Genomic DNA, 18252 nt, shown 5'->3' with positions numbered 1-18252 from the left:
GGATGGTGACGGGTGGCAATTAGACAGAGATTGAGCTGCTGTAGTAATGTTTTATTGAATTTTAATGGTTGTTTACATTGTTTATGCGTCTGAACGCCCGGAAAATTGCAAGTGTAAAGAATAACCGACACGCCAGAGCTGCTCAAGTGCCGCAAAGTTTTGGCCATAGCAAATCTATGCTCCTACAATATTTTATTTCCATATAGGTTTTTTTTTAATATTTTGAGAGAATATAGTTCAGAATCAGTATTTGAGAATCATAACAGTAAAAGTCGCGAAGGAAGGTAAGAAACGACGGCGTATTATTGCGAGATTAGTGAAAAATTTGTAAGCTTTCTTTCAAGGGATTGTTTTAAAAAGTATCACACTTCATTTAAAAAAATAATTTATCTATTAAATGTGCAATATACACATTTCGTCTTATATATGTATATTTATATATATATATCCCTTGTATTACTTGAAACATAATTATTGGAAAATTCACTGATAATGGCTTGGAGTTAATGAAAAACTATTAAAAAATATATAGAGACTTTGGAGGAAAACGCTAAAAATATAAAATGCGCAAACTTCATGAACTCTATATATTATATAAGCTCCTTAGACAAATTTCCGGTAATTATTTGCAAATAATAATATTATACGATTTTTTTATAATTTCAATTCTAACTATGACTCGAAGTAACGAGTTCTATGTAACAACATCATACGCGTCTAAGCTAGCGAGTGCCATGGCGCTGTCAAGTTTAATTTCGGGTTTGAGAACGTCTTTGCTAGATTATGAGCGTCGTTTTATACTCGGTATCTTCGGACGACAATTTCCTCCACCTGGTATAATTTTTTTGTATTTTTTCTCGCTGTTTGCCGGCGAATTATTGATTATATGTACATAACCTAAAAAACGATTATTATATGTTTATTAATATTTTAGCCTTGCTGGTGGCCGAAGGGCGCGCGTCGACTTCCGATTTGGGAAATACCGAAAAAAGTCGTTCTCTGAAGGAGATCTTACAAGATGCTTTCCTATACGCCGTCCCAAAATCTAGACGATCCCTCGAAAAGAGAATGAAACGAAAATTCGGAAGTCCCAGTACCATTCCTAAAGGTTTCTGCAAATTGATACCTATCAAGAAGCACATCAGAACTTGCCCCATCTGTGGGAACAATTTTAGACTCGGACAGCTCTGCCGTAAGCTATTGTGATTTATTTTACTTTTTTCAAAAGTTAATTAAAAATATCTATTTAGCTCATTGCTACGAAAAGGTGTTCACTGAGACGATGGCGATGCAGGAAAAGATCACGGCCGTGCTGGGACACGAAGCTGTAGAATCGGAAGTTGTCGTGTTATACGAAGGGGAAAAGGAGCAAAAGGTTTCTTGACTTTATTTATTTTTATTATATAACTGCCGATGAGTTCTATGGGAATTAAATACGATGCGATGTACTTTTCAGCCCGATGAATTCTGGAAAGGAAAGAGGATCGTCGAAATGAAGAAATCGAGACCGCCGTGGTTCAGCAAAAATCTTCTACAAAAGACCACGCAACAACCTGCGACGTCCACGGACGTTAAACCTACAGATTTAGCGTAACTTACTTTTGTAATCTTTTATAGTTTACCGTAATAAAATAGTCATTATGATTTATATACATTTATTTATTTCAAAATATACATAAACAATCAATACAATAAAATATAATTTATGAACGAGAATAACTTTCATTAAACTTTCTTATTCATAATCTTAATAATAAACATCACAGATTTTAAGTATTAAAAATAATTAAGCCGACTGGAAAGAGTTTGACATATTATTGACGAGTCTAGGAAGTAAAATTGACTCAAATCTTTTAGCAACATGTGCATTAATTAAAATTAACCGTTACATTAATACAATTAAAGAAAAAGTAGCTCGGATTGAATGATAATGGTCAATATTGTGTTATCTTTTTATATTACTATATTAATTATTCCGAGTTCTACTTATCACAGAAATCACCTGTCAAGTAATTATACAAAATATATACATATGTTATAGTTAAGGTATCTGCATAAAATCTATCCCATTGATGTTTCATAAACAAATTATTTCATTAGCAATTTAAAAAGTTTTATGTTGAAGATATTTATCAAAGTTAAAAGTAAAAAACTGAGAACATTCTAGGGGGGGGGGGGTAAATGTGTCTTGCATAATTGAGCCATTGTATATTTGTCCAGGTGGTAATGTCCCAGATTGAGGATTTAATGCTACACTTGATTGAATTTTAAAGTATGTCAAAATTTTTTTTTTTATTAAAACCCTGGGGTGGTAATGCAAAAAATGGCAGCACTTAACTTGCGTTGCATTGCGATCGCGGGTAAGACAGTGTACAGGAGTTGCTGCTGAGCGACATACCAAATATGTGTGAAAAAATTAAATAGAGGGATTCAACAACTCGCATATACTCAGTACTGACAGGAATCCATCATTATAGATTGCTTTATTGTTAAAGATGCGATAACATGGAAGAAAAATAAAGTTTAAAACCTCTGTAAGTAAACATTAGCTAAGCAAATTTCGCGCATTTGACTGAATATTTAATTTTGTTTCTTCCAATAATTACTTAAGATAGTATAATTATTTAATTTTAATATGTAAGTGAAAGGATTAATAAATATTCGGGTAATAATAATATGTACACTCGGTGCACATCACAGTATTGAAAAGATTAAGTTAATAATTATATGCGTCACATTTAAATAACTCAGTGGATTGCGTTTTGTTCATCACTGCTATAGAGCATCGCTACTTGTCAATACCTTAAGTTTTGTTTATTACTGAATACATATTTCTGATCGCCGACAATCAGAAATATGTATTTTGCAGTTTTATTTGAGTTGGTTACAATTAGCGCTATGGAGCAGTGATGAGAGTTACTGCCTATATATTAAAAACTTTAAAATAAATTAGTCCTCTAATAAATGGCGCATCAGTGTATAATAGTGTATGTAAAAATAACTATAATTAAACTGTATTTCAGACTGACTGAACTTTTGACTAATTTCTACCGTCTGCTCGTTATTACTACATTTGACGAACGCATTAAAAGGTATGTACCGATAAAAACGCAAATACTGTATTACTGATTACTGTGTGAAATAATTTCCCAAACTTTTATTTATTTAAGCTGCTGTCAAACAAATCTAAACTTAACATCTTTACATGACAATGAAATTACATCGATACTAGATAAACCTGAAAGTATTGGTATTCCATTGTTATCACCGATGTACAAGATTTGTTTGATGTCCAGTATCAGTGGGAGGACCTGTGACATCATTCTAACTTCTTCGTAGCTGACATGACGCAAATAGGATAATTAATTATTTATTTATTTTTTTACAACCTGTTTATAGTTATTTTGTTTTGATTTCGGTATTGGCATGTAAAGAAAATATTAAAAATTGGATTTTTGTCCATATTAATTTATACAAAATCTAAATTATTTTATTTAAATTAATTATGACGTTCAACCCCTTAACTTGGCGTTACACTCGCGCCCGTGTGCATACGAGCATTCACAGTCGGAGCATTTTAAGCAGTCATAAAAAATCGACCTACTCCTTTTTAACCCTTTCCACCCTGACCAATAATTTTTTAATTGTTCATCGTGCGCCATGCGTTTTAAGTCAGTAATATGAAGTAAACAAAAGTTATTATGCACTCAAATACCCAACAACAACCAACCGGCCGGCGCAGTCGCACGTAGACACATACAATGGCACGGCACTAATCCAAACGAATGACATCCAGGGTCATATCGACGTATGACATGTTAGAAATAGTATGTTTTTACTAATTACTTTCACATCTAATTCGCTAATACAGCATCTGACACATCCTGTCATAAAAATTCAGAACTCTACAACATTTCTAATGTGAATATTTTTAAATTGAGTCGGGAAAAATTTCCAACGACTCCACAGCCCTGATAATGTCGATACAATTATTGTGTCGGTAATTTTGAATATTTCTTATAAATTATAATAATCATAACTGATATGCTGACTGTGATTTGTGAACTTTTTTAGAGTAATAATATTTTTTGTATTTTTTTTTACATCCTATAATACAATGGGTTCCGAATATGAAACTGATTTTGATTTCGAAGATTCAGGATCATACTGACAAGTTCGGGATCATCTACAACGTCTTCCGAGTACCACATCAGATAATATCATAATCAATTTACCCCAAGATTTACGTTTTCTGGAGAACTGGGAATGTAATTCGAAGCGGTCTCATATTTTAGTTTTTTGAAAAATATTTTGACAAACTGATCGACTATATGAGCCCATAATTATGAAACAGTGTGACACGAAAATTTCGTGTCACACTGTTTTAAATTAATACAATATGATGCAATAGATAAGATTGTGAAAAATTGAAAGCGTTATACGCAGTGTGTTGTTACAACGATCAACAGTATTCCGCTAATGTTTATTTTGATAATAGACCTAGTCAATTTGCCGCGCGTCAGCTTCCGTGATGCAGTGCTTGTATCGTTGTTTTTACCTCTTTTGTACTTGCAAATCTGAATTTGATTTTCCATTATGTCATTATATAGTGACTCAGGAAATTAGTATCTATTTATCACATGTTTATATTAACTCTTTACGGTCCGCTGGCACACATACGTGTCTTTAGCTGTGGGGTTCTGTAGGTCCGTTGGCACATATATGTGTCTTTTGATGTATGGATTTTTGACATATAAAAAATAATAAATAAACGTTGTATTTTTATCTGATTGTGTCAAAAGATGGTGATAAATATACTCAAAACTTGGCTAGAATTCTGAAAATATTATTTTTTGTACTATAAAATCTCCTATACTGACTCTTACCACATATGCATACATATACAGATTCGTGCCATATGTCCACCTGAGATTTTTTTTACGCCGAGTTGACAAGCAATCTACGCATTATTTTATGTTTTTACGAGAAGCATTGATTGAAAACCTTTTAGGAAGAATGAATTTCTTCAAATATATATATATATATATATATATATATATATGTGGTAATAAAATGTACCTAATAATGGCAAAAAATTTGACTCATTGTATGAGTCAAAATAATTTTATAAATTGCGCTCACACTTTTATTACATATTCTTATAGCTTATTTCAGGAACTTTCCAAAAACATACAAGAAATATTATTTATATTTAGAGTTATTAGGCTTTATAATTACTGCCGATAGTAGTTTTACAAATCCTGCGTAAATATAGTTTAAATATATATACATTTTTTTATATATTGTAAGAATATGAAATATCCTGACATTGATTCAAAAAATGTTGGTTTCACATATGCAGATAACGATGTAGATGTGTTTCGCAGGCATTTGGTATAAGGGATGTTTTGCATTTCACGATGTTGGTTTAGTTTAACTCATACTGTTCACTCGTAACGACACCGTTTGCTGTTTTATATATCATTTTATTGTGTGTGGTTTTTTTTGGTCTTAAATTTAAAACAATTATTTTCTGTGTAATTTTGCTGTTATCGTAAGTGTCGGTAAATACATATGACAGTCGATTGTGATATCCATATAAATATTTCTATCGTTGTATTTTTAGTTCGATTTTTTCATTACCCTGAATATGCAACGAGAAAATGAAACATTTACAGAAGAAGGGTTTGAAGATGATTTATCGGATATTCCGAGCGACTTTGAAGATGAAGATACAGATTCATCTGTCGGGCCAAGACATTCACGAACAATGCATCTTTCTTCATCTGAAGAATCTGACGAAGAAGAAATTGAATTAGATTGGAGTGACCATGATCCACCGAGGGCAAATAATAATTTTGAAGGCAGTCCGGGCGTGCAAATATTCCCTGAAAATTGTGAGTGTTGCTGAGGTAGCGGCGTTATATATCGGAGTTGATTTATTTGAAAAAATTGCGGAAGAAACCAATAAGTATCGGCACAAAAATGCTCATAAATATAAAACGGTGGGGCATACGGCAAAATGGACCGATGTCACAATAGGAGAGTTGAAAAAATTTTTTGCTCTGATAATTTTAATGGGATTAGTAAGAAAATGGAGCATAAATTCGTATTGGTCGACAAACCGATCAACTGAGACCAAAATTTTCGGCGAAACAATGAGCCGCAATAGATTTAACCCTTCACTGCATCGTGTATCTAATTTGTTACATAGCTAAAATTGTATGTTAAAACGTCCTTTAAAAAGTATAAGCTACCACTTCATGTTGTTACTAATTAGTTACATTCATAACTCACATATATAGTTCATAATTTAGCCACTAGAGGCGTTATTAGGGCCAAAACATTAACCTCACTTGCCACTCGACGACGAACTGTCAGTTGGTGCGTTTCAGTGATTTGAGATTTGTGTTTTCGACTTTTTGGAGCGATTTTGGCAAGGAAAAAAATATCAAGTAAGTATATTATCATTTAGAACATAAATAAATTTAAAATTATTGTTTTTTGGCACTGAAATTGGAATTTTTATTATTGTATCAAACTGGATACATCATGCAGTTGTAGTTTTGCAATACTTGTTTTATGAATTACTTTTCAATGTATTATTTTAAGTGTTTTATATTAAGTTTTGTAATTTTGGCCCCTTTTTATCCTTAGAATGTCATATAAGAAGAAAGTTATGAACGAGCCAGACTGAAAAGGAACTGATGGAGATCATCGAGACATTTGGGGATAGTGAAGATGACCTAGAAAATATACCTTCAGATGACGATTCTGAAGTTGACTGTGAAGATCCTGTGGAGATTACAGAGGTAGATACAATCACACAGACCAGTGATGTCTCTATACCAGATTGCCCTGATATGAATACGAAACCGAAGAAGATGACGTACCGTAACATATTATGGTCAAAAAAGAATTTGAGCATCACTGAAAATGCCCTAGAATTCAAAGGATCATCGAAACTACAAAATTCAATACTAGCATTAGACACACCATATGATTTTTTTAAATATTTCTTAGACGATAAGTTTCTACAAAAGGTTTGTGACCAAACAAATTTATACAGGTCACAAAAAATCCGAACAATATTCAAAATTTCAATGTAACGGACCTAAAAAATTCATTGGAATATTACAATACATGTCAATTGTTAAATTACCAAACTCTCGATGCTATTGGAGGCAAGATATTGGAGTAAAAGATATAATTGCTGCAATGTCCATCAACAAATTTGAAAAATTGAAAAACACCCTACATTTTAGTGATAACAGTCAGATGCTAAATCGTGATAATCCGAAATATGATAAGATTTTCAAAATACGACCACTAGTTGATGAACTGAATATGAAGTTTTCTCAAATACCACTAGAAGATTGTTTATCCTTGGACGAACAAATATGTGCAATGAAGCCCAATAAATGGGGGTTCAAATTATTCGTATTGTGTGACACTAAAGGTTTGGCATATAATTTTGAAATTTATACAGGAGCGGATGATTTTTACACCCAAAGAAAGGATGATGAACCTGATCTTGGCGCAAGCGGTAATGTTGTTGTTAGATTGACCAGAATTATCAACAAATTTATGAATTACACATTATACTGTGACAATTATTATATATCTATACCATTGTTAGTAGTTATGGCAAAAAATGGTATTTATGTAACAGGCACAGCTCGTAGAAATAGAATTCCAAACTGCAGATTGATGGATGAATACAAAATGAAGAAAATGCCTAGGGGAACTTCAGAAGAATTTGTTGCTTGTGTTGATGGAGTAGATATAAGTAATGTCGGATGGATAGACAATAAAATTGTGAGTTTTTTATCAACTAAAACAGGCGAAATGCCAAAAGAAACAGTGAAACGCTTTGATAAAAAAAAAAAAAAAAATATTACTATTGATCGGCCAAATGTAACAAAAGTATATAATACTCATATGGGTGGTGTAGATTTATTAGATAGCCATATTGGACGCCATCATATATCATTGCGTTCAAAAAAATGGTATTTCAGAATATTTTGCCACCTATTAGACATTACTACCATCAATGCATGGTTATTATTTCAACGTGCATCAATCGAAAAAGGACAGCAAAACAATATTACCCTATGGGAATTTCGAGCTGAGATTGCTAAATGCATGTGTTGCATCGGAATTAATAATTCGATAAAAAGAGGGAGACCCAGCAATATTGATCGTGAGCTGGAGGAAAAACGTCACAAAGGTCCAACGGCTCATGTTCCTCCATCAAATGTTCAGAACGACGAGATGAGCCATTGGATTTTATATGATCCCTCAAGACAACGCTGCAAATTACCAAATTGTAAGGGGTTATCTCATTACAAGTGCTCTAAATGTGGTATACATTTATGTCTTACTAAAGATAAGAATTGCTTTTTAAATTTTCACCAATGAAATTTATAATAATTAATCGATAAATGTATAAGAATATGTAAATAATAAAATAAATGCATAAGACTTATTATTATTATTTAATTTATCTATGTCATTGATTTTAAAATTCCATACTAATTATGTACAATCTTCCAAAAGGATGACCATTGCATGTTGTTGCAAATTTGATACATACGTATTTTCTTGATTTTTCTTGTTAAAAATTTTCCATTATTTTTCTGCTCATATTTAGGGTAAGATACACTAGAAAATATTTTTTTTATTTAAAACAAAAAAGTCATGCAGTGAAGGGTTAAGATGATTCTATCATTTTTACACTTCTCGGATAACGAAAACGTGCCAGAAGGAGCAAATAGAATAATAAAAATCCAAGAGATTATCAATTATTTTAAAAATAAATTCAATACTGTATATAAACCACAACAAAATTTAGCATTAGATGAAGGTATGATTCCTTGGAGAGGTGCATTACGATTCAAAGTTTATAATCCAGCAAAAATTATAAAATATGGCATATTGAATCGAATGCTATGTGAATCAGGCACCGGATACATTTGCAATTTCCAACTTTACGTTGGACCTGGAGTAAAATTGACGACAACAATTATGAATCTATGTGAAAATTATTAAGATAAGTGGCATCACCTACACGCAGACAATTTTTACAACAGTGTTCAATTAGCAATAGACTTGTTAATAAGAAAAACCAGAATTTGTGGTACAATTCGGAAAAATCGAGGTGTACCGGATTGCCTAAAAAAATTACAGTTGGCAGTTATGGAGTCGACATATAAAAGAAAGGAAGATGTCCTCCTAAGGTGATCCTAAGGGGTGCGCCAAATCTTGATATCCACCCGTTGAAAAGCTCTTTGGCTACTGTTTCGGCCGTGATATCTTCAATGGGATAGGCTTCCGGCCAGCGAGTAAATCTGTCGATACTTGTTAAGATATATTTTTTCCACGTGACTGCGGTAGAGATCCGACGATGTTGTCGTGAATGTGGTGAAAACGACCCTATCGAGCTAATCTCGCACATGAAATAATGAGGAATTCAAATGAAGGCATTATGTTACAGCTCCTAGGTAGTTTCTCCAATCTTCAAACAATCAATAGAATGATCAATGAATCACCAGGACGCGATGAGACAATCTTCTCCCTTGGGAAACAAAAAGATATTGAGGCAATTTATGTCTTACAGAGGAGATTGAACGATTGTAAGGTGCCTTATCATCAATCACACATCATTGAGAAAGCTTTTCAATCTGAGATATGTACATTCATGATTGCTATGCATCTACGAGAATCTACTTGGGGCTTCCCAGCCGTTGGCATAACAAGCCCGGTTCCATGTGAACAGATTAAGTTAATCGACTTTGACGATTTTTACATTCATGAAGGTATTACAGACTGTATCACTGCAAAAATATCTCGAGATCTATTGATGAACCATGCTCAGGCATTTACTCGCAGATATTCATAATCCCTTGGAATCAGTGGGGCTTCGCAAGACTGATGAGATTTCGGATCGATTAAGTAGTAACTTTGTGACTGAGTTCCGTCAATGTAGTCTCGATTACTTGTTTGTAGGGGCAATACAAGAAAGTAAGCATTTAAGAGACTATCTCCGAGGAACTTCCGCTAATTATCCCCGATCATTAAAACATTTATTTTACGATCCACATAGTTTATTAACTTAAATAATTTATGTATTTTTTTATATAAAATAGCTTATTTTATAATTTATCGCAGCGTTACGTATACCACCGGTTGAGAACCACTGTAATTTTTATCCATATGCATACAGTAGACTCTTGAAAAGTGATGGTAAAATTTTATTTTAATCTGTTTACTGGTTTAAAAACTACAGCGATTTAATAAAGAAACCATTTTTTTGCATTACTTGCGAAATTTTCCCAGACTCCACGTAGTAATTTATGCGGACCGTAATGAGTTAATAAACTTATTTTTAATGTGGTTTATAGACATACAACCACTAAATTTAAATAATACATAAAAAAATGGAAACGAATAAGACAGTTATTGTCTTCTGATGAATCTCACATTTTTTATGAAAATCTAAAACCCCAGAGGCAGAGTCTGAAATAAAGATGGTAAACAAGAAATGAACATAACTATACATAAAACGTCAGAAAGTTGAAGAGAAATAGCGGCAAAAAATACACCACAAAAACTTCCAAAATTGTTAAAGCTTTTTAAAAATAAGAATTGCTTCTGCTCAAAAAAATGTTTGGATCTCTTTAAATATGAAGAAAGAAAATCTAATTTTCTTCACCTAATGAATTTTTCACTATTGAATGCTCATATACTATACCATCAGAAATCGGAAAAACGTATCTTGCTTGCCTTCGTGTATCTTTATTCTGGCAATGACTCGACGACAAGCTGCGCTTCGCGAAGCACGCGGAGGGGGCAGCTGCGAAGGCGGCCAGAACGGCGAACGAACTCGCCAGACTTATGCCTAACGTCGGTGGACCAAAATACAAGAGAAGAAAACTCTACAACGAAGTGGTCCACTCTATTCTACTCTACGGGGCCCCGGTGTGGGCAGAAAAAGTATTGCAATCAGATTATCGCCCGATATCTGAAGTATGCGGAATCGGAACTTACCAACCACGAACTGTGTCAAAATGTAAAAGGATTTATAACGGCCTTGGAGGCTCGTTGTTGCGCACGTCGGCACGCACAGACGTCACTGGCACTTTGTATACGTGTCTCGAAGTAATCAGTGGAGACACTCCAGTCGTCTTGGCCGAATTATTAGAAGCAAGCCCTACAAATGAGAATCGATTGCATGTCTTGCTTGCCTTCGTGTATCTTTATTCTGGCAATGACTCGACGACAAGCTGCGCTTCGCGAAGCACGCGGAGGAGGCAACTGCGAAGGCGGCCAGAACGGCGAACGAACTCGCCAGACTTATGCCTAACGTCGGTGGACCAAAATACAAGAGAAGAAAACTCTACAACGAAGTGGTCCACTCTATTCTACTCTACGGGGCCCCGGTGTGGGCAGACGCCATGAGAGTAGAAAGGACGAGGCAAAGTCTGGCTAGAGTTCAACGCAGGAGTGCGCTGAGAGTCGCATCAGCCTACACAGGACGGGTGACGAAGGAACGGGCCAGGGAGCTGACCATGCAGGAGTGGCAAAGTTGGTGGAACGCCTCCCCCAAGGGAAGATGGACGCACAGGCTCATCGGGGATCTGAAGGCGTGGAGCCCACAGTAGACACCATCAGCCTAATCGTGAAGCTGGCATGGCAGGGGAGCTTCGAGCAAAGCGAACACGTCGTGTTGAACGCGTTGGAAATCTGAAACGTGTTCAACCCGGCGAACTGGACCAAGACTCTCAGCACAATCGCTAACATCGAAGCTCCAGTATATCTGCTGAAAGTGGTACAGAGAGAAAGTATCCGGAGAAAAAGGTAAATGTGAACCGACAGGATCATTTTTCGTCAAAAATTCGCGGATTAGAAGCGTGATGAAGGAGGAAGCCATTGACCCATTTTTCTGGTCTCTTTCCTCGTACATCGTTTCATAAACGTTACAGTATGCCCTTGTAATATTCAGAGTTTACAGTGGTTCCCTTTGGAACGAACTGTGATCGCACTATGCCTTAATTATCGAAAAATACAATCAGCATGATCATGATGTTCGACTTTGACTGACTTGCCTTCTTAGGGCGAGAAGAGTCACTTGTTTTCCATCGGGAACCCTGCATTTTCGTTTCAGAATCATAGCTATACACCCAACTTTCATCTCCAGTTATAATTTTGACCATGAAGTCTGGATCTGCATCAAGACGATTCTGCAATTCCGTGCAAACTAATACACGATTTTCCTTCTGTTCGTTAGTCAAAAGTCTGAGAGCAAATTTCGCACTCACTTGTCTCATTTGCAAGTTATCGGTTAAAATGCTTTGCACAGACCCGTACGAGATTAGTTCTTCTGTAAGCTCTCGAATAGTCAATCGCCTTTTTGAATGAACCATTCTAAAGACTACAAGCAGGGAAATGCACCGAGAGGTGCCAACAAACCCCACACCACAGATCTCATACACCCCCCCCAGCTCCCACCCTATCCCCAGCCCTGAACATAGCAAGCAGGGCCACCCACAAAAATCATTGTCGACCCCCGCATACTATTTCAACAGAGGAGTATTGGTTTGTTGTTCGCAAGGTTCGGTTGGCGTGTGCGTACGGTTGTCGAATTTTTTAAAGGGTAAAAATTTTGTCTACGGAGACCAATACTAAAATTAACTCCTGTAGTCATCCAAAAAATGGATTAAAAGAAATCATATAAAAGTTATTGAAAAGCTATTATTTCAAATATATGTAAAAGTGAAATTTTAGAAAATTCAAACTTAATTATTGATCAGATTTATGAAAAAGTATCAACAAAGGCAAGAGTCTGTAAAATAATAATTTATAGAATTATTCATAATAATAAATTAAGCTCGCTAAAAACCAATCAGTTGGAAAAGAAAGGATTATACTGATAAATCAGTAATAATCGAAAAATTACCAACTGTTGTCAAAGTTCGACTAATTAAGATTTTTTTTGTCATTCTTATAACAGTCCTAAAATTTTAACATGAAAGTGTTAAAAGTCTATTAGTCATACATCATAGATCTGATTGTAAAATTTAAAAAGAACCCTTACAAACGTGAGGGTTCAGAAATTAAGTTGTTAATTTAAAATTTCATTCGTTTAGTTTTGTAAAGTATTACATACCGACAGAAAATGCATCAATCTCTGAGGGTATGGTTCTTTTCAAAGGTAGGGTAATTTTCAAATAATTCATACCTTTAAAATAGAAATATTGCAAGATCAATATTAATTAAATTTTCGATTCCAACGGATACACATACAAAATGCCCCACATCCTGTAAGAACAAATATAATGCATCTGTATCACAACGCCAATATCATAATGACGTTATATCGTCACTAGGTAAGCCTGAAAGTGTTCGTATCCTAATATTAATCACCTATGCACATTTGTCACTGCTATTCCGAGCAACGGCATATTATTCGTCTATTTTAGTAAATCACATACGACGACTTCATCAATTTCAGTTGTTGACAAGAGATGATAACTTATTTACCCGTCTTCATCCAACCTTTTAAATTTGATAAAAACTCTTTTAGTAGTAAATCAGATATAGCAGAAGATTTACCAACTTATGTCAAAGTTCGACATGTTCAAATCATTCCCTGCAAAATTTGCTAAGCATATTTTTATCCCAAAAGTCACTTCGCTTGCCGCTTTGTGATTGAAGAATTTCATATAGTATATGTAATGTGTTTTTACATAGGTGTAATAATGACATTATATCGTCACTAGATAAGCCTGAAAGTATTCGTATCCTATTATTAATCACCTATGCACAACATTACTCATTGCTGTTCAGAGCATCGGCAAATTATTCGTCTATTTTAGTAAATCGCATACGACGACTCCATCAATTTCAGTTGTTGACAAGAGAGGATAATTTATTTACCCGTCTTCATCCAACCTTTTAACTCTGATAAAAACTCTTTTACTAGTAAATTAGATATAGCAGAAGATTTACTAACTTATGTCAAAGTTCGACATGTTCAAATCTTTCCCTGCAAAATTCGCCAAGAATATATTAATTCCAAAAGTCACTTCACTTGCCGCTTTGTGATTGAAGAATTTTATATAGTATATGTAATGTGTTTTTACATTAGTGTAATAATGACATTATTTCGTCACTAGATAAGCCTGAAAGTATTCGTATCCTATTATTAATCACCTATGCACAACATTACTCATTGCTGTTCAGAGCATCGGCAAATTATTCGTCTATTTTAGTAAATCGCATACGACGACTTCATCAATTTCAGTTGTTGACAAGAGAGGATAATTTATTTACCCGTCTTCATCCAACCTTTTAACTCTGATAAAAACTCTTTTACTAGTAAATTAGATAAAGCAGAAGATTTACTAACTTATGTCAAAGTTCGACATGTTCAAATCTTTCCCTGCAAAATTTGCCAAGAACATGTTTATTCCAAAAGTCACTTCGCTTGCCGCTTTGTGATTGAAGAATTTCATATAGTATATGTAATGTGTTTTTACATTAGTGTAATAATGACATTATTTCGTCACTAGATAAGCCTGAAAGTATTCGTATCCTATTATTAATCACCTATGCACAACATTACTCATTGCTGTTCAGAGCATCGGCAAATTATTCGTCTATTTTAGTAAATCGCATACGACGACTCCATCAATTTCAGTTGTTGACAAGAGAGGATAATTTATTTACCCGTCTTCATCCAACCTTTTAACTCTGATAAAAACTCTTTTACTAGTAAATTAGATATAGCAGAAGATTTACTAACTTATGTCAAAGTTCGACATGTTCAAATCTTTCCCTGCAAAATTCGCCAAGAATATATTAATTCCAAAAGTCACTTCGCTTGCCGCTTTGTGATTGAAGAATTTTATATAGTATATGTAATGTGTTTTTACATTAGTGTAATAATGACATTATTTCGTCACTAGATAAGCCTGAAAGTATTCGTATCCTATTATTAATCACCTATGCACAACATTACTCATTGCTGTTCAGAGCATCGGCAAATTATTCGTCTATTTTAGTAAATCGCATACGACGACTCCATCAATTTCAGTTGTTGACAAGAGAGGATAATTTATTTACCCGTCTTCATCCAACCTTTTAACTCTGATAAAAACTCTTTTACTAGTAAATTAGATATAGCAGAAGATTTACTAACTTATGTCAAAGTTCGACATGTTCAAATCTTTCCCTGCAAAATTCGCCAAGAATATATTAATTCCAAAAGTCACTTCGCTTGCCGCTTTGTGATTGAAGAATTTTATATAGTATATGTAATGTGTTTTTACATTAGTGTAATAATGACATTATTTCGTCACTAGATAAGCCTGAAAGTATTCGTATCCTATTATTAATCACCTATGCACAACATTACTCATTGCTGTTCAGAGCATCGGCAAATTATTCGTCTATTTTAGTAAATCGCATACGACGACTCCATCAATTTCAGTTGTTGACAAGAGAGGATAATTTATTTACCCGTCTTCATCCAACCTTTTAACTCTGATAAAAACTCTTTTACTAGTAAATTAGATATAGCAGAAGATTTACTAACTTATGTCAAAGTTCGACATGTTCAAATCTTTCCCTGCAAAATTCGCCAAGAATATATTTATTCTAAAAGTCACTTCGCTTGCCACTTTGTGAATGAAGAATTTCATATAGTATATGTAATGTGTTTTACATTGGTGTAAAGTGATGGTCAACAACTGTTGCAACTGTCAAAATTCTACTCCATCACGTTCAAATCTTTCTCTGCAAAATTTGCTAAATAATTGTTTATCCCACAAGTCATATTTTGCCATTTAAATTTTAACTTTATTTAATTTAGCATCCTATTATATCCTGCATTTCGAACGAGATTTAACAGAATTCAACTCCTTCTCTGAATCCAAGATATATAGTCGGTAGTTATCGCTCGTCATTATCGGACGTCGACTTGCATTAGCTCCAGTAATGAACGTAATTAAAATTATTGTTAAAAAAATGGACGCAAAATTCGCTGCGCAAGCGAAGATGATTGCGGAACAGCAATCACTAATTGCGGATCTAAAAAGTCTGCTAAAAATCCAAGCTGCGGCCCAGTAACAACAGCCTACAAAGAGAAGAAAAAAAATAATCGCAAACCCGGCGAACTCTAGGCCAAGCAATGCGATGGTGAGCGGCTCAATTTCGTCGTTACCAATACGACCCACCGTCTCACCGACTCGTCGACGACATGCTTCAGCACCTTCGGTTGCTACAAAGAAGACCCCAACGCCTCTGCCCGATGTCTCGCCAGATGCCTGGACAGACGTCAGGAAAAGGAATAAACAAGCGCGCACTCAGTTTCTTCGCGAGTCTGGCCAGCAGGATGGATTAATAAGAGCAGCAACAAAATTGAGACATCTACACATGCTCTACTTGCACCCAGATAAAACCGAGGATGCAATTATGGCATATCTAAAAAATAAACTCATTTCAAGTGAAATGGCAGTTTCTAAAATCATAACAAAGGGTACCAGTTACGCGTCATTCAAAATTGCAGAGCCTGATGCCAAACTAAGTGAGGTGGTAACATTTTGACTAGAGAAACTTCCACTAAAGATCTCGGAATCACTTTCGAGAGCAAATGGAGGTTCTCTCTACATATACACAACGTCTGTGATAAATCTTCCAAGATGCTCGGCTTTGTTATGACGAATGCCTTTCACTTTGACGATCCGTCAGTTATTCGCATCCTCTATGACACCTTAGTTCGTAGCATTCTTGAATCGGGATCTATAATTTGGAATCCCCGAATAGCCAAATATTCCCTTTTAGTGGAAAAAATTCAAAAAAGGTATTTAAGATACCTTTACAAAAGGACATTTGGTTATTATCCGTACTTATATCCCAGCGCCTTTCTTTTAGGAGCGTTGGGATATGATTCGCTGAGTTCTCGTAGAAAGCTGTATGTCGCCAAGCATTTTTACAAATTACTAAAATGTGCTGTCGACAATCCAGCTATTCTCGAGGAATTCCAGTTTTGGGTTCCGGAACATTTTCGAGAATCACGATCGAGGCCTCTTTTGATGGCCGTTAGGGCTAGGACATCCGCACTCGCCTATAGCTGTGGCCATCCGGCAAAGAAATGCTTGAAAACGACTATCGTATCCCCATGTATATGGAATATATAAGGAAATTTATATTCAGTAAAGACAATTACGAACCCGTCGCAGAATACTAATTGGTCTGAAATGAGAAACTCAGCCCCATTTTCTGATACACCCGCAAGATTTCCTTTCTCTGGAACACCTGGAGTGAAATTTGATACAGATGATGACATACTTCAGTCTTTCCTTCTGTATTTCGACGATGAAGTCATACAATAGATTTGCACGGAAACAAACCGTTTTTCAAATGAAAAACGTGCAAATTTTCTATTAGCGAGTCGGCATACAAAAACAAAGGATTGGAAACCTGTACAGAAACCGGAGTTGATGGTGTTTTTTGCTCTACAAATTTTACAGAGCGTAAATAGAAAACCGGAGATCAAGTTTTCCTGGTCAACTAGACCAGAGGTCGGCAAAGTGCGGCTACGGAGGCACATGCGGCTCTGGCACAAATATCCACGGGCATTCGCGCCGGCTTTAAAAAACAAGGAAATATGGAGCTCTAAATTCGAACGTCTTTGTGTTGATTTGGAAAATTATAATAAAGGTTTGCTAAATTAATAAATAGATTTGGCTCTCAATTTTTTTTAATCGTTGTAATGTACATATTAGGCTCTTTGGCTAATAAGTTTGCCGACCACAATACACCATACAACATTTTTTGGGAAGACAATGCCAAGTAGAATATTTAGGGAAATTTCAAAGTATCTGCATTTTTGTGATAATTCGACATACAATGCTAAAACGCACCCGAATCCGAAACTATATAAAATTTGCACGATTCACGAGATGTTGGTGAGACATATCCAGAAATATTATACCCTGGAACGTGACATCACCATAGACGAAAGTTTGCTTCTCTATAAGGGTAGACTGAGCTGGAGACAGTGCATCTTGACGAAGAGAGTACGCTTTGGAATAAAATCATATATGTTGTGCGAATCCCAAAGCGGGTATGTCTAGAACAGAACGATATATACCGGAAAGGGAAGTATTATAGATTCTGAATATTCTCAACTTCCAATGTCGTCACAGGTGGTAATGAGTTTGACAAAAAAGTTATTGAATCAAGGTT

General features: G+C 35.0%; 1 protein-coding gene and 1 long non-coding RNA gene across 2 annotated transcripts; one reads left to right on the top strand and one right to left on the bottom strand.

Annotated features, from left to right (window-relative positions):
- The first annotated feature begins 709 nt into the window (after positions 1–709).
- mRpL32 (mitochondrial ribosomal protein L32) lies at positions 710–4328 on the top strand. Its single transcript, XM_088200565.1, has 6 exons — positions 710–834; positions 935–1192; positions 1251–1375; positions 1457–1590; positions 3024–3092; positions 3171–4328. Exons 1-6 carry the CDS (start codon positions 735–737, stop codon positions 3337–3339), a joined length of 855 nt encoding a protein of 284 aa, XP_088056691.1. The 5' UTR covers positions 710–734; the 3' UTR covers positions 3340–4328.
- Positions 4329–5541: 1213 nt separating this feature from the next.
- LOC148227898 (uncharacterized) lies at positions 5542–10776 on the bottom strand. Its single transcript, XR_015811722.1, has 2 exons — positions 10410–10776; positions 5542–10339 (listed from the first exon to the last, which is right to left on the bottom strand). It is a non-coding gene; the product is annotated as an uncharacterized LOC148227898 (long non-coding RNA).
- Between the last annotated feature and the right edge of the window lie 7476 nt (positions 10777–18252).

This window comes from Plectrocnemia conspersa, unplaced genomic scaffold, assembly GCF_051122295.1.
Source record: "Plectrocnemia conspersa isolate PC_06_02 unplaced genomic scaffold, ASM5112229v1 ptg000012l, whole genome shotgun sequence".
NCBI classification, from domain to species: Eukaryota; Metazoa; Arthropoda; class Insecta; order Trichoptera; family Polycentropodidae; genus Plectrocnemia; species Plectrocnemia conspersa.
Note: the sequence above shows the minus strand (reverse complement) of the source record. Positions and strands in the feature narration are given on the sequence as shown.

Coding starts and splice junctions, on each gene's coding strand:
- mRpL32 (XM_088200565.1), top strand. CDS start 735: ATGGCGCTGTCAAGTTTAATTTCGGGTTTGAGAACGTCTTTGCTAGAT. Junction 1,376..1,456: donor AAGGGGAAAAGGAGCAAAAG/GTTTCTTGACTT, acceptor TGTACTTTTCAG/CCCGATGAATTCTGGAAAGG. Junction 3,093..3,170: donor TTTGACGAACGCATTAAAAG/GTATGTACCGAT, acceptor TATTTATTTAAG/CTGCTGTCAAACAAATCTAA.